Consider the following 21738-nt stretch of genomic DNA (forward strand, 5'->3'; position numbering starts at 1 on the left):
TGTCAGTCTCAAGTTTCTTCACTTCTTCTTCATGCTGACTGAGGATTCGTCTTTTCAGGTCTGCTGTGAGTTTGGGATTGAAGGCTTTCCCTAAAGAAACAATAAAGACAATACAAACAGAGCAGAATGCAGTAATTTCAATAAGTGTCACATTCCTGAACAAATAAATGGCAAACATAAAAAAGTTTTGTCACGTGATGTTTTGTGTTGTTATACCTGCAATCAAAGTCGAGGGATTAAAAATGTATGAGAATAAAGAAATGTATCTATGAGTTTGCAATAAAGAAATAAGTGTTAAATATCTCTATATTCCAGCAGTAACCACTGTTACAAAGTGTTTGGTCAGTAACCATGTCTCTCCTCCTCTTGCTCATGCTGTGGAATAGAAAATAAATTTTCTGGTATCCCTGCCCACTTCATCCAATCAGGATAGAGAACTCCATAAAGGGGCGGTCCTGTCTGCTTGTGAACACAGAGAGCAGGATCCTCCTGTTTGCTGCTCTGTCTGCTGATTAGCACTCTGCGTACATGTGGCGACGTAAAGAGAAGAGAGGGGATTGCTAACTGCAAAACAGACGTTCGCTAAACGATGAATTACAGCAGCTTTAAGCTGATAAAAGTTTCTGTGTTAGTTTACTGTAACCTTTGCTCGAGGTGTCCACACTGCTGGGCTTAGTGGTGTCTGTTTTCTGATCGGGTAAGCTTCAACACAAACACAAAACACTTATTACATATTTGTGTTAATAATATATTAGATAGTAGTAGTGCACATTGTCCTGCTGGGGAGGCCACTGCCATCGGCATCCCCTCATCCTGCTGGTCTAATTTCAAAGTTATTTATTTTGTAAGTTATATTATAGTGTCAATAAGTGTTCTTTAAGTTGGTGGTGCTTCACTGACATACTGTTAATTTGAAATATGCTTCTTTAAAGACATAAAGTTCCATTTAGTTCTGAGTGAACTCTCCTCTCACTTTGAGAAATGTTCAGAAATTGTGTCAGTTTGTTTAAAACTAGGCTAATCTAAAACTATTTCAAAATGTGTAGTCATGAAGAACCAGCTTGGGTTATTTTGGTTTAAAGCCTGTGCTGCTTGCTCTATAGTGCTGGCAGAAGGTAAATGAATGATTTCAACTGTTATGAATTATATTGTTCTGTTGTTGTTAAACATGAAAAGTTGCACCACATGTGGTGATGACTGCCTTATGATTTATTTAAGACTTAAAAGTCAATGTTAAGAAATTGTACTTGACTTGTACTGTAAGCCTTGTTCCTCTCATGCAAGTTAAGATGTTGGACGAACATTATAAAGGTCTTCATAGCATTCCAGTGCAGCACCATCTCCAACTTACAGCATACATTTGGTTTAATTAGACACCTCTCTGACATGCTGTCTATGTTGGACGCTTCTCATTTTTTTTTCATGGTTCTCTGTTTACATTTCACAGCAGTTTAGAGCATTTGGATATGATTGGACCCTTATTTATGACTACCTCCATCCACACCCATGAGCTTACATCTTATTTCTGTCGTCCTGTCGACACATGTATCAGGCAACTGTTTGGCAGCTGAATGTTGGGTGGTTATCCAAAGCCGGGCAGAAGGAAACAGCTTCCCTCTGATGAGGTTTGTCAGTAGCACATCTACTGAAGCTGGCTCTCTGGTGTCAGTCAAGATGTTACAGTTGTCAAAGTCGAGAGGAGGTAGATAATCCTCCAGTCCATCCAAGACAAATACGACTTTGAACTGCTCATAGTTAGAAATCACACACTCCTTTGTTTCCTTGAAGAAACGCTCAAGAAGTCCCACTAAACTGACTTTTGTCTCTTTCATCTGATTGAGCTCAGAGAAGTCCAGTGGAAATATCACTTCTTCTTCAGCTTTGCTCCAAAGGGACGTTACTGAATTGACAAACCGAGTTAAAACCCTCTTGTCATTTTTAGCCCACTCTGTTTTGAATTTCTGCGCATGGAATGATTTTCCAATTCCAGCTTCTCCGATAGTCAGCACAGTCCTGATTGTTTTTTCTTTTGTATCTTTGAAGATGTCAGATGTTGCATTCACTCGTGTCACAGATTTTGCCACAGGACTTCCATTTTTCTCTCCATTATCGACCTCATTACTTTTCTCCTCTCTGATGATGTGTTCTGTGTTTTGTTGGTTCGGATGATCTTTGTTTTCAACTTCAGTGTTCTCACTAAGAAATCTTCTTCTCAGGGCTGATACCAGCTGCTGCCGTCGCTTCAATGTTTCTGGATAAACAGAACAAATTTCAGCACATTATTGATGATGAAGGGTAGATGTAATCACCTTTAAGTCAGCTAAAGTTATTCATGATACAACACAGTGAACAAGTTACACCACAACAAGAGTTTAAAGTTACCAGTGTTAAGAATTATGTCACTTTTGTTGAAACATAAATTCAGTTTAGTAATGTTCATAAAATCTGCAGTAACATTGTTATATGTCATGGTTGCAACTTACAGTATTTCCTACCCATAATTTTCCAATCTAACAGAAAGAGTGACACAGAGTTATGAGACTAAGTTATTGTTATTGTTTCATACCTCGACATTCTGTCTGTTTCTGAATATATTCAGAGGGAATCTTATCAACTCCTGAAGGTTGAGAGACGATCCAGAGACGAGCGGAGGGAAGCAAATTCCCCTTGATGAGGTTTGTTAGCAGCACATCCATCGAGGCTGGCTTGTGCATATCAGTCAGGTCCTCCTTTTTTTCAAAGTCCAGAGGAAGGTCACATTCTTCCAAACCATCAAGGACAAAAGCTACTTCACATTTGTTGTACTGGCAAGCTAATCTGTGTTTTCTGTCATTGAGGGAATGACGAAGCAGATCTGTCATGCTTTGAACTTTTTCTTTTCTTGAATTCAGCTCGCTGAACTTCAATGACACTATCAGGTCTATGTTCTTGTCGGACTTTTCTTCTGCCCAGTCTACCATGAACCTCCTTGTTTGATGTGTTTTACCAACACGAGGAACTCCCTTCATTAGCACTGTTCGCACTGTCTTTTGCTCTGAATCGAGAAATAATGTATTATCAGTTTGTTTTTCATCTTTGTTTTCTTCTCCTATCTCGTAGAGTTCTGTGTCAGTCTCATGTTTTCTCAGTTCCTCTTCATGCTGATGGCGGATTGTTGCCTTCAGGTCTGCTGTCAGTTCATGTTTGAAGTCTTTGCCTAAAGAAATGATAAAGACATTATAGAGAAAACAGAGTACAGTGACTGCAAAAAATACAGTGTCACATTATGCATTTTGTTATACCAGCAGTTAAAGCCCAGAGAGGAAAATGGCAGTAATACACAAAATGTAAGTAGGAATTTGCAATGACATTAATTTTAGTTGAGTTTATGAAACATCTTCCATAAAAGTGATGTATGTCATGGTTTCAGCTTTTGCAGTATTTCCTGATCAACATCAACATCAGAAATGAAACATGATACAGATCACATGATACATAATATGAGTTATGAGACTAAGTTATTGTTATTGTTTCATACCTCGACATTCTGTCTGTTTCTGAATATATTCAGAGGGAATCTTCTCAACTCCTGAAGGTTGAGAGACGATCCAGAGATGAGCGGAGGGAAGCAAATTCCCCTTGATGAGGTTTGTTAGCAGCACATCCATCGAAGCTGGCTTGTTCATATCAGTCAGGTCCTCTTTCTTTTCAAAGTCCAGAGGAAGGTCACATTCTTCCAAACCATCGAGGACAAAAGCTATGCTACAGTCGTCAAACCTGCAAACTTCTGGGTGTTTATCATCATTGACGGAATAATGAAACAGATCTTTCATGCTTTGAACTTCAGCTTTTCTTGAATTCAGCTCGCCAAACTTCAATGACACTATCAGGTCTATGTTGTTGTTGGACTTTCCTTCTGCCCAGTCTACCATGAACCTCCTTGTTTGAAGTGTTTTACCAACACCAGCAGCTCCTTTCATTAGCACTGTTCGCACTGTCTTTGTCAGTGACTTCTGAAATAATTCATCATAGGTTTGTACTTTATTTTCTTTGTTTTCTTTTCCTATATCGTAGAGTTCTGTGTCAGTCTTAAGTTTCTTCACTTCTTCTTCATGCTGACTGAGGATTCGTCTTTTCAGGTCTGCTGTGAGTTTGGGATTGACGGCTTTCCCTAAAGAAACAATAAAGACAATACAAACAGAGCAGAATGCAGTAATTTCAATAAATGTCACATTCCTAAACAATTAAATGGCAAACATAAAAAAGTTTTGTCACGTGATGTTTTGTGTTATACCTGCAATCAAAGTCGAGGGATTAAAAATGTATGAGAATAAAGAAATGTATCTATGAGTTTGCAATAAAGAAATAAGCGTTAAATATCTCTATATTCCAGCAGCAACCACTGTTATAGAGTGTTTGGTCAGTAACCATGTCTCTCCTGCCCACTTCATCCAATCAGGATAGAGAACTCCATAAAGGGGCGGTCCTGTCTGCTTGTGAACACAGAGAGCAGGATCCTCCTGTTTGCTGCTCTGTCTGCTGATTAGCACTCTGCGTACATGTGGCGACGTAAAGAGAAGAGATGGGATTGCTAACTGCAAAACAGATGTTAGCTAAACGATGAATTACAGCAGCTTTAAGCTGATAAAAGTTTCTGTGTTAGTTTACTGTAACCTTTGCTCGAGGTGTCCACACTGCTGGGCTTATTGGTGTCTGTTTTCTGATCGGGTAAGCTTCAACACAAACACAAAACACTTATTACATATTTGTGTTAATAATATATTAGATAGTAGTAGTGCACATTGTCCTGCTGGGGAGGCCACTGCCATCGGCATCCCCTCATCCTGCTGGTCTAATTTCAAAGTTATTTATTTTGTAAGTTATATTATACTGTCAATAAGTGTTCTTTAAGTTGGCGGTGCTTCACTGACATACTGTTAATTTGAAATATGCTTCTTTAAAGACATAAAGCTCCATTTAGTTCTGAGTGAACTCTCCTCTCACTTTGAGAAATATTCAGAAATTGTGTCAGTTTTTTTAAAACTAGGCTAATCTAAAACTATTTAAAACTGTAGTCATGAAGAGACTGTGTTAATTTGGTTTAAAGCCTGTGCTGCTTGCTCTAGTGCTGGCAGAAGGTAAATGAATGATTTCAACTGTATCATTATGAATTATATTGTTCTGTTGTTGTTAAACATGAAAAGCTGCACCACATGTGGTGATGACTGCCTTATGATTTATTTAAGACTTAAAAGTCAATGTTAAGAAATTGTACTTGACTTGTACTGTAAGCCTTGTTCCTCTCATGTAAGTTAAGGGGTTGGACGAACATTATAAAGGTCTTTATAGCATTCCAGTGCAGCACCATCTCCAACTTACAGCATACATTTGGTTTAATTAGACACCTCTCTGACATGCTGTCTATGTTGGACGCTTCTCATTTTTTTTTCATGGTCTGTTTACATTTCACAGCAGTTTAGAGCATTTGGATATGATTGGACCCTTATTTATGACTACCTCCATCCACACCCATGAGCTTACATCTTATTTCTGTCGTCCTGTCGACACATGTATCAGGCAACTGTTTGGCAGCTGAAGGTTGGGAGGTTATCCAAAGCCGGGCAGAAGGAAACAGCTTCCCTCTGATGAGGTTTGTCAGTAGCACATCTACTGAAGCTGGCTCTCTGGTGTCAGTCAAGATGTTACAGTTGTCAAAGTCGAGAGGAGGTTGATAATCCTCCAGTCCATCCAAGACAAATACAACTTTGAACTGCTCATAGTTAGAAATCACACACTCCTTTGTTTCCTTGAAGAAACGCTCAAGAAGTCCCACTAAACTGACTTTTGTCTCTTTCATCTGATTGAGCTCAGAGAAGTCCAGTGGAAATATCACTTCTTCTTCAGCTTTGCTCCAAAAGGACATTACTGAATTGAAAGCCTGAGTTAAATATGACCCCTTGTCATTTTTAGCCCACTCTGTTTTGAATTTCTGCGCATGGAAGGATTTTCCAATTCCAGCTTCTCCGATAGTCAGCACAGTTCTGATTGTTTTTTCTTTTGTATCTTTGAAGATGTCAGATGTTGCTTTCACTTGTGTCACAGATTTCTCTCCACTATCGACCTCATTACTTTTCTCCTCTCTGATGATGTGTTCTGTGTTTTGTTGGTTCGGATGATCTTTGTTTTCAACTTCAGTGTTCTCACTACGAAACCTTTTTCTCAGGGCTGATACCAGCTGCTGCCGTCGCTTCAATGTTTCTGGATAAACAGAATAAATTTCAGCACATTATTGATGATGAAGGGTAGATGTAATCACCTTTAAGTCAGCTAAAGTTATTCATGATACAACACAGTGAACAAGTTGCACCACAACAAGAGTTAAAAGTTACCAGTGTTAAGAATTATGTCACTGTTGTTGAAACACATAAATTCAGTTTAGTAATGTTCATAAAATCTGCAGTAACATTGTTATATGTCATGGTTGCAACTTGTATAATTTTCCAATCTAACAGAAAGAGTGACACAGAGTTTTGAAAATATGTTACTGTTATTGTTTCATACCTCGACATTCTGTCTGTTTCTGAATATATTTAGGGGGAATCTTCTCAACTCCTGAAGGTTGAGAGACGATCCAGAGACGAGCGGAGGGAAGCAAATTCCCCTTGATGAGGTTTGTTAGCAGCACATCCATCGAGGCTGGCTTGTGCATATCAGTCAGGTCCTCCTTTTTTTCAAAGTCCAGAGGAAGGTCACATTCTTCCAAACCATCAAGGACAAAAGCTACTTCACATTTGTTGTACTGGCAAGCTAATCTGTGTTTTCTGTCATTGAGGGAATGACGAAGCAGATCTGTCATGCTTTGAACTTTTTCTTTTCTTGGCAGCTCGCTGAACTTCAATGAAACTATCAAGTCTATGTTCTTGTTGGACTTTCCTTTTGCCCAGTCTACCATGAACCTCCTTGTTTGATGTGTTTTACCAACACCAGGAACTCCCGTCATTAGCACTGTTTGCACTTTCTCTGTCCGTGACTTCGGAAATAATCCATCATAGGTTTGTGTTTTTTTTTCTTTTCCCATCTTGTAGAGTTCTGTGTCAGTCTCAAGTTTACTCAGTTCCTCTTCATGCTGATGGCGGATTGTTGCCTTCAGGTCTGCTGTCAGTTCATTTCTGAAGTCTTTGCCTAAAGAAATGATAAAGACATTATAGAGAAAACAGAGTACAGTGACTGCAAAAAATACAGTGTCACATTATGCATTTTGTTACACCAGCAGTTAAAGCCCAGAGAGGAAAATGGCAGTAAAACACAAAATGTAAGTAGGAATTTGCAATGACATTAATTTTAGTTGAGTTTATGAAACATCTTCATTAAAGTGATGTATGTCATGGTTTCAGCTTTTGCAGTGTTTCCTGATCAACATCAACATCAAGAATGACACATGATACAGATCACACGATACATAATATGAGTTATGAGACTAAGTTATTGTTATTGTTTCATACCTCGACATTCTGTCTGTTTATGAATATATTTAGGGGGAATCTTATCAACCCCTGAAGGTTGAGAGATGATCCAGAGACGAGCGGAGGGAAGCAAATTCCCCTTGATGAGGTTTGTTAGCAGCACATCCATCGAGGCTGGCTTGTGCATATCAGTCAGTTTATTTTTCTTTTCCTTTTTCATGTCCAGAGGAAGGTCACATTCCTCCAAACCATCAAGTACAAAAACTATCTTACATTTATCAAACTTGCAAACTTCTGGGTGTTCATCATCACTGAGGGAATAACGAAGCAGATCTTTCATGCTTTGAACTTCATCTTTTCTTGAATTCAGCTCGCTGAACTTCAATGACACTATCAGGTCTATGTTTTTGTTGGACTTTCCTTCTGCCCAGTCTACCATGAACCTCCTTGTTTGAAGTGTTTTACCAACACCAGCAGCTCCTTTCATTAGCACTGTTCGCACTGTCTTTGTCCGTGACTTCGGAAATAATTCATCATAGGTTTGTACTTTATTTTCTTTGTTTTCTTTTCCTATATTGTAAAGTTCTGTGTCAGTCTCAAGTTTCTTCACTTCTTCTTCATGCTGACTGAGGATTCGTCTTTTCAGGTCTGCTGTGAGTTTGGGATTGACGGCTTTCCCTAAAGAAACAATAAAGACAATACAAACAGAGCAGAATGCAGTAATTTCAATAAATGTCACATTCCTAAACAATTAAATGGCAAACATAAAAAAGTTTTGTCACGTGATGTTTTGTGTTATACCTGCAATCAAAGTCGAGGGATTAAAAATGTATGAGAATAAAGAAATGTATCTATGAGTTTGCAATAAAGAAATACGTGTTAAATATCTCTATATTCCAGCAGTAACCACTGTTACAAAGTGTTTGGTCAGTAACCATGTCTCTCCTCCTCTTGCTCATGCTGTGGAATAGGAAATTAATTTTCTAGTATCCCTGCCCACTTCATCCAATCAGGATAGAGAACTCTATAAAGGGGCGGTCCTGTCTGCTTGTGAACACACACAGAGCAGGATCCTCCTGCTTGCTGCTCCGTCTGCTGATTAGCACTTAGTACATGTGGCGATGCAAAGAGGAGAGAGGGGATTGCTAACTGCAAAACAGACGTTAGCTAAAACAATGAAAACGTTAACAGCAGCTTTAAGCTGACAAAAGTTTATGTGTTGCTTATTCTAACCTTTGCTCGAAGTGTCCACACTGCTGGGCTTAGTGGTGTCTGGATTCTGATCGGTTGCGCTTCAACACAAACACAAAACACAAATACATAAATACATGAGATACATTTACTCTAACAAAGATTTAAATTATTCATGTTTGAGGTAATGTTTGAGGTGGCACAAACATCATGTCATTTCAAAACAAATAAAGTGTCTTTAATTCATGATGTAACTAATATGATGTATCAAAATAACACTAAATTAAAGTGCACATTTTGTACATAATGCCAGTACAATATTTAAACAAATAAATAAAATAAAGTGCCTTTTTGTGCATGATGACACTAATAACATTTCAAACAACACTAAATAAAAGTGCACATTTTGTGCATAATGCCACTAGGATATTTTAAAAGAAATACATGCACTTTTGTGCAGGATGTCACACAGGTAATTTAAAAAAACAGTAAAATAAAAATAAGCTGCATAATAGGAAATCAAATGGTGAAAATGAAAAGTTCACAGCTTTACTTTTGGTTTCTTCTGTATGAAATGTATTGGCCAGCTCTTCTCTCACTTTAATGTGCAACTTAGGTAGAGCTTTCTCTGCAAAATATTCGCCTCTAGGTAGATTATATCTTGGGTCAAGTGTGTTGATGAGCTTTCTGAATCCGGGCTTTTCAACCACACTCACTGGGGCCATGTCTTTCGCTATGTGGTAGGTTACTGCGGATGTTATCTCCTTCTGTTTTTGACTATTTTTGTCGTATGGTGTTGTTCTGGAAAAAGAAGACACCAGACTCAACTGCGTCAGTGCTGGTTGCTTCGGCACTTTCTTCGATATGGCACCGGCCGGAGATGCGCTCATGCGGAGTTTCAAGCACTCTTCGTTTTCTAGCGGGTGGGTTCTCAAATGGTGATATAAATTTGTTGTACTACCACCTTTTGTGGCGACGCTTTTGCAGCATACTTTACATATTACAGTTATTTGTTTAACGTCCTCTTGTACCCAAACCACCGCCCAGCCGTAGTTGACACGCTCGCATCTTTAACAGCCCGAGCGGCACTACAGCGATCATAGATGCCATCATGCCTGTCAGCTGTAAAATCGTCCGGAAACGCAGTTTGCGTCCCAACTGAAATTGAGCAAGGCAGCAGTGAAACGCAGCCACCCGGTGCTCTGACAGACATCCTCGGTTCAAAACGGAGCATATTTCCAACCCGAGGAAAGAAAGCTGTTGACTAGGGGTCAGTGAACTTTTCTGTAGATTTACTGAAAAGCCCAGCGTTTGGATGTGTGACAGGGTCAGTGACAGCTGAGCCGCTGCTCGCTCTCTGGAGCTCGCAATAATTACCCAATCGTCCAGATAGGCTAATATGCGAACGCCTTTCTCCTGAAGCGGAGCCAAGGCCACCTCGGCACATTTGGTGAATGTTCGGGGGGCGAGCGACAAGCCGAACAGCAGCACCAGGTATTCATAGGCTGTGCCCTCGAATGCAAACCTCAGAAACTGCCTGTGGTCCGGGTGAATCGCTACGTGAAAGTAAGCGTCTGTCAGATCGATTGTAAACCAATCTCCTGGTCTGATCGCGCTCAGTAGCTGTCTGAGTGTAAGCATTTTGAACTTGTAAGTTCGTAGGTATTTGTTTAACACACAAGTCTAGAAAAGGACGGAGCCCTCCTCCTTTCTTCGGAACAACAAAATAACGGCTGTACCAACCTTTGTTCGTTTCCGAAGCGGGAACAACTCGGTTCAACAAGTTATTTATTTCTTCCCTCAGAACTGCTGCTGCTTCATCTCCTACAACTGTGTTTATTACAGAGTGGAAGCGAGGCGGCCGTGCCCCGAACTGTAAATGGTAACCCATGGCAACGGTTCTCTCTACCCAAGGTGAGACTGCGCATGCGCGCCACCGAGGAAGGTGAACAGCTAGCCGACTGACCTGCAGCACTGTGGGGGAGGGGCTGTCGCCCTCTGGCTTATTTGATTCACAATGTTTTGAGAACAAAACGAAATCTTTATTGAATTCAATAAATGCACATTTACAACATTCACACAGTGAACAGGCACCATTTTTGGGGCATTTGTGTGTGAGGGGGTTTTGTGCTTGGTAGACTGTGTTAGGGGAGTGCAGCGCCTCTCGGGACTGGACCCCTAAACAAAACATAAACGTGGCCTTTTTGCCGGCAACAACTGAGGGGCAGTAGTGTCTCCCTGCTGCTGGAGCCCCTCTCGAGTCGATCCCGAAGCTAGGATGACTGCTGCTTCTTCCTCCAGGGCGCTGAGCCCTTCTGGAGGCCAGGTGGCGGGCCCTTGCTCCAAGCCAAGGGGCGTGGGTTCTGACCGGGTGTTTGTCGCTTCACCGGCTGGGGTCCCAAACTTGCGGGTGTCGTAGTCCTCTTGGGAGGAGGCGGCGGTGCCGGTTTGTGCAGATTGGCTGGCTGTTTGGGCTTAGCATCACGTCTGGGGATGATGCTGCTCAGAGCCTCGGTTTGCTTCTTCCTCAGCTCAAACTTAGCCTGGATGGCATCGAGCGACTGTCCAAACAAACCATCAGCTGACACTGGCCCGTCCAGATAGACAGCTCTGTCCCTGTCTGGAACATCGGAGAGAGTCAGCCACAGGTGCCTCTGTGCCACCACCGTGGAAGCCATCCCTCTTCCCAGGGAGAGCGCTGCACAGCAGGACACTTGGAGGATGTAATCCGTAGCAACTCTAACCTCAATAAGGAGAGGGGACAGTGGACTGTCAGGAGGCATACGCGACCCGAGTTCCGCCAGACACATAGCTTGATATGTCTGAAGCATGGTGACAGAGCTCAGTGCACGGGCCGTGCTTGCTTGTGTCCGGTAAATCTTCTCCAGCTGGGATGCGGAGAACCTGCCGTGCTTGGATGGGAGAGTGGTGGGGCCGCCGACACCGTGGTTCTGGGCCGGGGCTAGATATGCTGCCAGGGACGCCTTCATAGGCGGAGGGTTGACCAAACCAGCTTTTTCAGCTCCATCCAGGTCCAAAAACTGTCCATAGCCGGGCACCGTGGCGCGGGTAGACAGCGGTTTGTTCCACGTCGAGGTGAGCTCCGCGACAAAATCAGGGAACATGGGCAGGTTGTTCCTGACAGTCGTCGGTTTGGGAGGAAGGAAAAACCCCGAGAACCACGACGGCTTCTGAGCCGGTGGAGGAGAGGGCCAGTCCACTTCCAGTTTCTCAGCTGCACGGCAGTACAGTGAGAGGAATGGTGAGAGGAATGATGTCTCAACCTGGTCAACGGGCGCAGCAGCGGCGGCGTACTGATCCGACGACAGCGGCTCCTGTTCATCCTCCGATAAGCCATGCACATCCAGGCCAAGGTCCAACACGTCATCGTCCTCATGGTAGGAGGCTAGCCCGGGTAGCGGCTGGCTAGCGCCCTCGGAGGGGGCCGGCTCAAACCCAGCTAGCCCGTCAGCACACTCCATGTGGTCTGCCCAGCTTCTCACGGGGTCTTCGACCAAGAGCTCCTCGCCGCCGGACTCGGACGAAGCCAGGGCCCCTCGACTCGGAGAGGAGGGGGTCGAGCTGTGCAATGGCTGTCTTTCTTAGCACTCTCTCCACAAACTTGACCCGTCTTTCCAGGGTTGAGCTCCGGAGCTGGAGACAGGAATCACATGACTCAGGCACAGACAACGCTCTCCTGGTGTGGACAATCCCCAGGCAGACGGGAGACGCTTCGTGGAAGTCTTTCTCGTGCAGGGAGAAGCCACACCCCTGAGGACAGGGGCGAACAGAAGACTTTCCCTTTGCTCGCTTAGGCTCCGCGCTCATATCGAGACACAAAACCCAGAAAAGCAGACGAAATTAGCGCTCCGTGGGTAGCCAGCAGCTAACACCAACAGGGGCAGTTAAGCTAATTTCGAGCCGGCAGTAGCCACAACAAGACCAAGCTAACTAGCAGCAGCTGGTTAGCCTGACTCGGAAGAGGTGTTCTTAGCGAGGTGAACAGCGTAAGAACTGAGGGATGACTGTGGCGGTGCACGTATATATGTGCAGGCGGGGCCTCACATACGTCATCACAGATCATCTGCCGTAAAGGTGTGAATAGAGGTGTCTTCAGTCATGCCACGCGGGGGCGTGATATCCCATACTATATGTGTTTTACCGAGTGAATTGACTGAAAGGGAGATTGAGTGATTTCACAAAAACAAAGTTTAAAATTTTTAACATCTGGGAAAAAAACTTTTTAGCTTCAATGCGAAAACTGCAGTAAAGTCTGATTACTCTGACAAGTCCTTCTCTAAGTTTTTGTCTTCTGCACTCTGAACCTATCAAACAAAGAACATGACCAAAATATCTTACCCTGGTTTTTCTTTACTGATGTTCTGAGGTTCACCCATGGACCCGTCACTTTTCATGGAAACATCGTTGGGTACAGAAGAGAATGATCTGTCTCCCTCACATGGACTGTAAGAAAGATTAGAATTAGAAACTTTTAAACATTAACACATTGTTTACATCTTTGTTATTGTTTTGAGGTGGAACTTCCAGTATTTATTTCACTATTTCAAATACATTCTCGTCAATTTATTTACTCTGTATCTGCCATCCAAGATAATTAAAATATCTTACCCTGATCCTTCTTTGCTGATGTTCTGAGGTTTACTCAACCTGTCACTTTCCACGGAAACATCGCTGGGTACAGCAGAGACTGCTCTTTCTTGGTCATACGGACTGTAAAACAGATTTAATATGTTTTAAAATTGACAAACCATAACACTAGGGATGCACCAATTTATCAGCCTAACATCGGTATAAGCCGATATTTGCCTTGTTTACTGACATCAGCTTTTTGGCAAATAAGATGGCATTCACCCACGTTAATCAGTTGTGTCTCATTCATTTTGCACTGGGTACATACGCTGTCCAAACCCATCTTCCCACAAAATGCTGAGCAATGTGCTGTGTGAAGTGTGAAAGAAAACGTCGGTGGTGTGGGAGTGTTACACTGTGAGAGACAGATCAGCGACTTGTAGTTTGCATGATATCCAGTGACCTTTCCTGACATGATCTCCTCCGTGAGAGCCCTGAGACGTCTTTTATATCCAGGCTGACACCAACCACAGTGTTAAAACAACAAAGATCACATTATCAGAGACTGTAAACAAATGCTTTTCTGTTACGGAGTCTGACCCCATATTGTGCATGGTGACGTCACTGGATCCCAGGCATAAGGACCGCTACTTTTACAAGGATGTGTTAAATGACACACACAAGCAGCACTTGAAGCCAGCTGGTGGATAGGTCTGCTGCCACAGACGGAGATGTACAGACATGGGACGCACGCTAGAGAGAGCAGATCACCCACAATGGGCATGAAGGGACAGAGCCCGGTCCACTCAGCATGACATGTTTCAGGAGATTCTGGAGGAACACGGACCAGAAAGGCCAAGTAGGAAGGCATCACAGCAATTTGATGGTTTTCTTACATATGTTATTGCTTTTCTGATCCCTTTACTTTTACATTTATTTACGTTCACACAAAAACAATGTTGTTGTCGGGCTATAAGTACTGAAAAACTCTCCTGATTGAGTATATAGTTTGAATAGCGGGCTAGAAAGGCTTTTGAAGCAGTTATTTTTTATAAAGAGTCTTTTTCAAAGGTTGTTTCATTCATATTTTATACATTTGTAGAATTGAATTTGTGCTTATTTGCAGTAAAGGGCTGAATGACTTTAAAACAGTTCAATTGTTCTGTTGTAAAGAGGATTTCTTATTTCCTTCAATTTATTTCCTCTGTATCAAAGCAAGAACATAACTAAAATAACTTACCTTGATTCTCCTTTACTGATGTTCTGAGGTTCACCCATGGACCTGTCACTTTTCTCGGAAACATCGTTGGGTACAGCAGAGACTGATCTGTCTCCCTCACATGGACTGTAAGAAAGATTAGAATTAGAAACTTTTAAACATTGTTTACATCTTTGTTATTGTTTTTGAGGTGGAACTTCCAGTATTTATTTCACTATTTCAAATACATTCTCATCAATTTATTTACTCTGTATCTACCATCCAAGATAACTAAAATATCTTACCCTGATTCTCCTTTACTGATGTTCTGAGGTTCACCCAACCTGTCACTTTCCACGGAAACATCGCTGGGTACAGGAGAGACTGATCTGTCTTGGTCATACGGACTGTAAAACAGATTTAATATGTTTTAAAATTGACAAACCATAACACTAGGGATGCACCAATTTATCAGCCTAACATCGGTATAAGCCGATATTTGCCTTGTTTACTGACATCAGCTTTTTGGCAAATAAGATGGCATTCACCCACGTTAATCAGTTGTGTCTCATTCATTTTGCACTGGGTACATACGCTGTCCAAACCCATCTTCCCACAAAATGCTGAGCAATGTGCTGTGTGAAGTGTGAAAGAAAACGTCGGTGGTGTGGGAGTGTTACACTGTGAGAGACAGATCAGCGACTTGTAGTTTGCATGATATCCAGTGACCTTTCCTGACATGATCTCCTCCGTGAGAGCCCTGAGACGTCTTTTATATCCAGGCTGACACCAACCACAGTGTTAAAACAACAAAGATCACATTATCAGAGACTGTAAACAAATGCTTTTCTGTTACGGAGTCTGACCCCATATTGTGCATGGTGACGTCACTGGATCCCAGGTATAAGGACCGCTACTTTTACAAGGATGTGTTAAATGACACACACAAGCAGCACTTGAAGCCAGCTGATGGATAGGTCTGCTGCCACAGACGGAGATGTACAGACATGGGACGCACGCTAGAGAGAGCAGATCACCCACAATGGGCATGAAGGGACAGAGCCCGGTCCACTCAGCATGACATGTTTCAGGAGATTCTGGAGGAACACGGACCAGAAAGGCCAAGTAGGAAGGCATCACAGCAATTTGATGGTTTTCTTACATATGTTATTGCTTTTCTGATCCCTTTACTTTTACATTTATTTACGTTCACACAAAAACAATGTTGTTGTCGGGCTATAAGTACTGAAAAACTCTCCGGATTGAGTATATAGTTTGAATAGCGGGCTAGAAAGGCTTTTGAAGCAGTTATTTTTTATAAAGAGTCTTTTTCAAAGGTTGTTTCATTCATATTTTATACATTTGTAGAATTGAATTTGTGCTTATTTGCAGTAAAGGGCTGAATGACTTTAAAACAGTTCAATTGTTCTGTTGTAAAGAGGATTTCTTATTTCCTTCAATTTATTTCCTCTGTATCAAAGCAAGAACATAACTAAAATAACTTACCTTGATTCTCCTTTACTGATGTTCTGAGGTTCACCCATGGACCCGTCACTTTTCTCGGAAACATCGTTGGGTACAGCAGAGACTGATCTGTCTCCCTCACATGGACTGTAAGAAAGATTAGAATTAGAAACTTTTAAACATTGTTTACATCTTTGTTATTGTTTTTGAGGTGGAACTTCCAGTATTTATTTCACTATTTCAAATACATTCTCATCAATTTATTTACTCTGTATCTACCATCCAAGATAACTAAAATATCTTACCCTGATTCTCCTTTACTGATGTTCTGAGGTTCACCCAACCTGTCACTTTCCACGGAAACATCGCTGGGTACAGGAGAGACTGATCTGTCTTGGTCATACGGACTGTAAAACAGATTTAATATGTTTTAAAATTGACAAACCATAACACTAGGGATGCACCAATTTATCAGCCTAACATCGGTATAAGCCGATATGTGCCTTGTTTACTGACATCAGCTTTTTGGCAAATAAGATGGCATTCACCCACGTTAATCAGTTGTGTCTCATTCATTTTGCACTGGATACATGCGCTGTCCAAACCCACCTTCCCACAAAATGCTGAGCAATGTACTGTGTGAAGTGTGGTTTGCTGTCAAACAAGAGTGAAAGAAAATGTTGGCGGCGTGAGAGTGTTACACTGTGAGAGACAGATCAGCGACTTGCAGTTTGCATGATAACCAGTAACCTTTCCTGACATGATCTCCTCCGTGAGAGCCCTGAGATGTCTTTTATACCCAGGCTGACACCAACCACAGTGTTAAAACAACAAAGATCACATTATCAGAGACTGTAAACAAATGCTTTTCTGTTACGGAGTCTGATCCCATATTGTGCATGGTGACGTCACTGGATCCAAAGGTATAAGGACCGCTACTTTAACAAGGATGTTAAATGACACACACAAGCAGCACTTGAAGCCAGCTGATGGATAGGTCTGCTGCCACAGATGGAGATGTACAGACATGGGACGCACGCTAGAGAGAGCAGATCACCCACAATGGGCATGAAGGGACAGAGCCCGGTCCACTCAGCATGACATGTTTGAGGAGATTCTGGAGGAACACGGACCAGAAAGGCCAAGTAGGAAGGCATCACAGCAATTTGATGGTTTTCTTACATATGTTATTGCTTTTCTGATCCCTTTACTTTCACATTTATTTACGTTCACACAAAAACAATGTTGTTGTTGGGCTATAAGTACTGAAAAACTCTCCTGATTGAGTAGATAGTTTGAATAGCGGGCTAGAAAGGCTTTTGAAGCAGTTATTTTTTATAAAGAGTCTTTTTCAAAGGTTGTTTCATTCATATTTTATACATTTGTAGAATTGAATTTGTGCTTATTTGCAGTAAAGGGCTGAATGACTTTAAAACAGTTCAATTGTTCTGTTGTAAAGAGGATTTCTTATTTCCTTCAATTTATTTCCTCTGTATCAAAGCAAGAACATAACTAAAATAACTTACCTTGATTCTCCTTTACTGATGTTCTGAGGTTCACCCATGGACCCGTCACTTTTCTTGGAAACATCGTTGGGTACAGGAGAGACTGATCTGTCTCCCTCACATGGACTGTAAGAAAGATTAGAATTAGAAACTTTCAAACATTATTTACATCTTTGTTATTGTTTTTGAGTCAGAACTCCCAGTATTTATTTCACTATTTCAAATACATTCTCATCAGTTTATTTACTCTGTATCTACCATCCAAGATAATTAAAATATCTTACCCTGATTCTCCTTTACTGATGTTCTGAGGTTCACCCAACCTGTCACTTTCCACGGAAACATCGCTGGGTACAGGAGAGACTGCTGTTTCTTGGTCATACGGACTGTAAAACAGATTTAATATGTTTTCAAATTGACAAACCATAACACTAGGGGTGCACCAATTTATCAGCCTAACATCGGTAAAAGCCGATATGCGCCTTGTTTACTGACATCAGCTTTTTGGCAAATAAGATGGCATTCACCCATGTTAATCAGTTGTGTCTCATTCATTTTTTAATCATTTTAACATTTTTATTGATATTTTTGAGGTGTAACTTCCAGTATTTCTATCACTATTTCAAATACATTCTCATCTATTTAGTTCATTTGGATCAAACATCCAACATAACTAAAATAACTTACCTCGGTTGTCCCTTCCTGAAGTGGAGAGGTTCACCCATGGACCTGTCACTTCTCATGGAAACATTGCTGGGTACAGGAGAGACTGATCTGTCTCCCTCAAAGGGACTGTAAAACAGATTAGAATTACCAATGTTTGAACACTTTTAACATCTTTATTGTTATTGTTGAGTAGGAACTTCCAGTATTTCTTTCACTATTTTAACGACATTCTTATCAATTGATTTTCTCTCTGTATCAAACATCCAACACAACTAAAAATATCTTACCCAATCGGACTGTAAGACAGATTTAATATGTTTTAAAATTGACAAACCATAACACTTTTAACATCTTTAATGTTCATTTTGAACTTCAAGATAGTATCTACAGTTTATTTTCTCCTTTACTGTGAACCTCTCTGTATCAAAGTACCAACATAACTAAAATATCTTACCCCGGTTGTCCCTTCCTGAAGTGGAGAGGTTCACCCATGGACCTGTCACTTCTCATGGAAACATTGCTGGGTACAGGAGAGACTGATCTGTCTCCCTCACATGGACTGTAAGAAGATTAGAATTACAAACTTTCAAACATTGTTTACATCTTTATTGTTGTTTTTGAGGTGGAACTTCCAGTATTTCTGTCACTATTTCAAATATATTCTCATCCATTGATTTACTCTGTATCAAACATCCAACATAACTAAAATATCTTACCCTGATTTTCCCTTCCTGAAGTGGAGAGGTTCACCCATGGACCTGTCACTTCTCATGGAAGCATTGCTGGGTACAGGAGAGACTGATCTGTCTTCCTCAAACGGACTGTTAGAAAGATTAGAATTACAAACTTTCAAACATTGTTTACATCTTTATTGTTGTTTTTGAGGTGGAACTTCCAGTATTTATTTCACATTTTCAAATACATTCTCATCCATTTATTTACTCTGTATCTACCATCCAAGATAATCAAAACATCTTACTCTGGTTCTTCTCTACTGAAGTCGAGAGGTTCACCCAACCTGTCACTTTCCATGGAACCAACGCTGGGTACAGGAGAGACTGCTCTTTCTTGGTCATACGGACTGTAAAACAGATTTAATATGTTTTAAAATTGACAAACCATAACACTAGGGGTGCACCAATTTATCAGCCTAACATCGGTAAAAGCCGATATGCGCCTTGTTTACTGACATCAGCTTTTTGGCAAATAAGATGGCATTCACCCATGTTAATCAGTTGTGTCTCATTCATTTTTTAATCATTTTAACATTTTTATTGATATTTTTGAGGTGTAACTTCCAGTATTTCTATCACTATTTCAAATACATTCTCATCTATTTAGTTCATTTGGATCAAACATCCAACATAACTAAAATAACTTACCCCGGTTGTCCCTTCCTGAAGTGGAGAGGTTCACCCATGGACCTGTCACTTCTCATGGAAACATTGCTGGGTACAGGAGAGACTGATCTGTCTCCCTCAAAGGGACTGTAAAACAGATTAGAATTACCAATGTTTGAACACTTTTAACATCTTTATTGTTATTGTTGAGTAGGAACTTCCAGTATTTCTTTCACTATTTTAACGACATTCTTATCAATTGATTTTCTCTCTGTATCAAACATCCAACACAACTAAAAATATCTTACCCAATCGGACTGTAAGACAGATTTAATATGTTTTAAAATTGACAAACCATAACACTTTTAACATCTTTAATGTTCATTTTGAACTTCAAGATAGTATCTACAGTTTATTTTCTCCTTTACTGTGAACCTCTCTGTATCAAAGTACCAACATAACTAAAATATCTTACCCCGGTTGTCCCTTCCTGAAGTGGAGAGGTTCACCCATGGACCTGTCACTTCTCATGGAAACATTGCTGGGTACAGGAGAGACTGATCTGTCTCCCTCACATGGACTGTAAGAAGATTAGAATTACAAACTTTCAAACATTGTTTACATCTTTATTGTTGTTTTTGAGGTGGAACTTCCAGTAATTCTGTCACTATTTCAAATACATTCTCATCCATTGATTTACTCTGTATCAAACATCCAACATAACTAAAATATCTTACCCTGATTTTCCCTTCCTGAAGTGGAGAGGTTCACCCATGGACCTGTCACTTCTCATGGAAACATTGCTGGGTACAGGAGAGACTGCTCTGTCTTCCTCAAACGGACTGTTAGAAAGATTAAAATTACCATTGTTTTAATACTTTTAACATCTTTATTGTTATTGTTGAGCTTCAAGATAGTATCTACAGTTTATTTTGTCCTTTACTGTGAACTTCTCTGTATCAAAGTACCAACATAAGTAAAATATCTTACCCTGGATCACCTTGAACCCAGGGGCTGCTGGTCCTTACAGGTGTTGCCATCCTTGAACCACAAAAAAAGGAGATAATTAGGTCTCATAGTTTCATTTTCTGGAACTGAATTCATTGGCTTCATTAGCTCTTATTGTGGAAACAACACAGACACTATAAAGACAACGTGTCGTACAAAAATGATCAACAGTCGGGAACTAATTTTTCTGATACAGTCAAGTCAAAATGGCTAACATTAGACAGACTGATGTTAGATCTATGATATCTCATGTTTTTAGATTTAATATTACTGCTGCATTCATGTGCAATCAAGTGTCCTTTTAATGCTGTAGATGTTTAAGGTTCAGCTCAGTTTAACTACTGTATTTACTGTTGGCTAGTTTTATCCACAGTAATGTGTAAGATTATATAAGATCATCATATGTTTGCAGCATGGCTGTCCTGTGAGAGCCATGTATCTGTAAAAAGTCAGAAGAACAGCCTGTTTTCAGCTTTGTGACGATGCTGATGTAAGAGGGTTTTTAGCTGAAGAAGGGGGGGCATTGAATGAATACTTCATCCTTCAGTTTATCGTTCAAAATAAACAAACCTGGAAATTCATGGCTTTCAATGGACAGGGAGGAGAGGAAAATAAATAAAATAAAATCTGAAACATAACTAGTAACTAAAGCTGTCAGACTAATGTTGTGGAGTAAAAAGTCAAATATTTGCCTCTGAGATGTATTTGAGTAGAAGCATAAAGTAGCATAAAATGGAAATATTGGAGTAAAGTGAGTAAATGTATTATGTCGTATAATAATTATATTTATTGTACATTATCAGGCCCAGTGCCACTGTTCTTAATTTTGCTCCAATAAGTAAGCCAGTTGCCTTTACATCCAAAGGTGTCTTGAGGATGAACTCGTGTGGAAACAGTACAATATGACAATATCAGCTGACTGAGGTTAATTTACCGAAGTCACCTTAGTCATCAACATAACAGTTGCCCCCCTGAGAGATTTGGCAGCGGCCACCACTGCTTGAACCTTTTAGTTGAGAGGTTCACAAAAACATTTTGAGCAGCAACATTTCAGAACAAAACCAGTTAATTTAAATGGAATTTCTGCCATCACATAGTTGAGGAGGGAAAAAATGTGGCTTCACTTTAGAATCACTTTGTTGAGTTGAAATGCATTTGACTGTGTCACTTTTACAATAATAGTAAATTACAGCTGCTGTACATTTGATATATTTTCAGTAACCACTGTTACAGAGTGTTTGGTCAGTAACCATGTCTCTCCTCATCCTGAAGAAAATTAATTTCCTGGTATCCCCGCTCACTTTATCCAATCAGGACAGAGAGTCCATAAAGAG

General features: G+C 40.7%; 1 protein-coding gene across 1 annotated transcript; it reads right to left on the minus strand.

The window, feature by feature from the left end:
• Positions 1 to 2552: 2552 nt before the first annotated feature.
• LOC140999689 (uncharacterized) lies at positions 2553 to 20436 on the minus strand. Its single transcript, XM_073470210.1, has 22 exons — positions 20387 to 20436; positions 20134 to 20238; positions 19872 to 19976; positions 19439 to 19543; positions 19036 to 19137; positions 18773 to 18877; positions 18511 to 18615; positions 18078 to 18182; positions 17675 to 17776; positions 17412 to 17516; positions 16191 to 16292; positions 15928 to 16032; positions 14727 to 14828; positions 14464 to 14568; positions 13263 to 13364; positions 12993 to 13097; positions 8676 to 8734; positions 7716 to 8120; positions 7090 to 7161; positions 5521 to 6237; positions 3518 to 4150; positions 2553 to 3196 (listed from the first exon to the last, which is right to left on the minus strand). Exons 1-22 carry the CDS (start codon positions 20434 to 20436, stop codon positions 2553 to 2555), a joined length of 4140 nt encoding a protein of 1379 aa, XP_073326311.1.
• Between the last annotated feature and the right edge of the window lie 1302 nt (positions 20437 to 21738).

Source organism: Pagrus major, chromosome 7, assembly GCF_040436345.1.
Source record: "Pagrus major chromosome 7, Pma_NU_1.0".
Taxonomy (NCBI): Eukaryota; Metazoa; Chordata; class Actinopteri; order Spariformes; family Sparidae; genus Pagrus; species Pagrus major.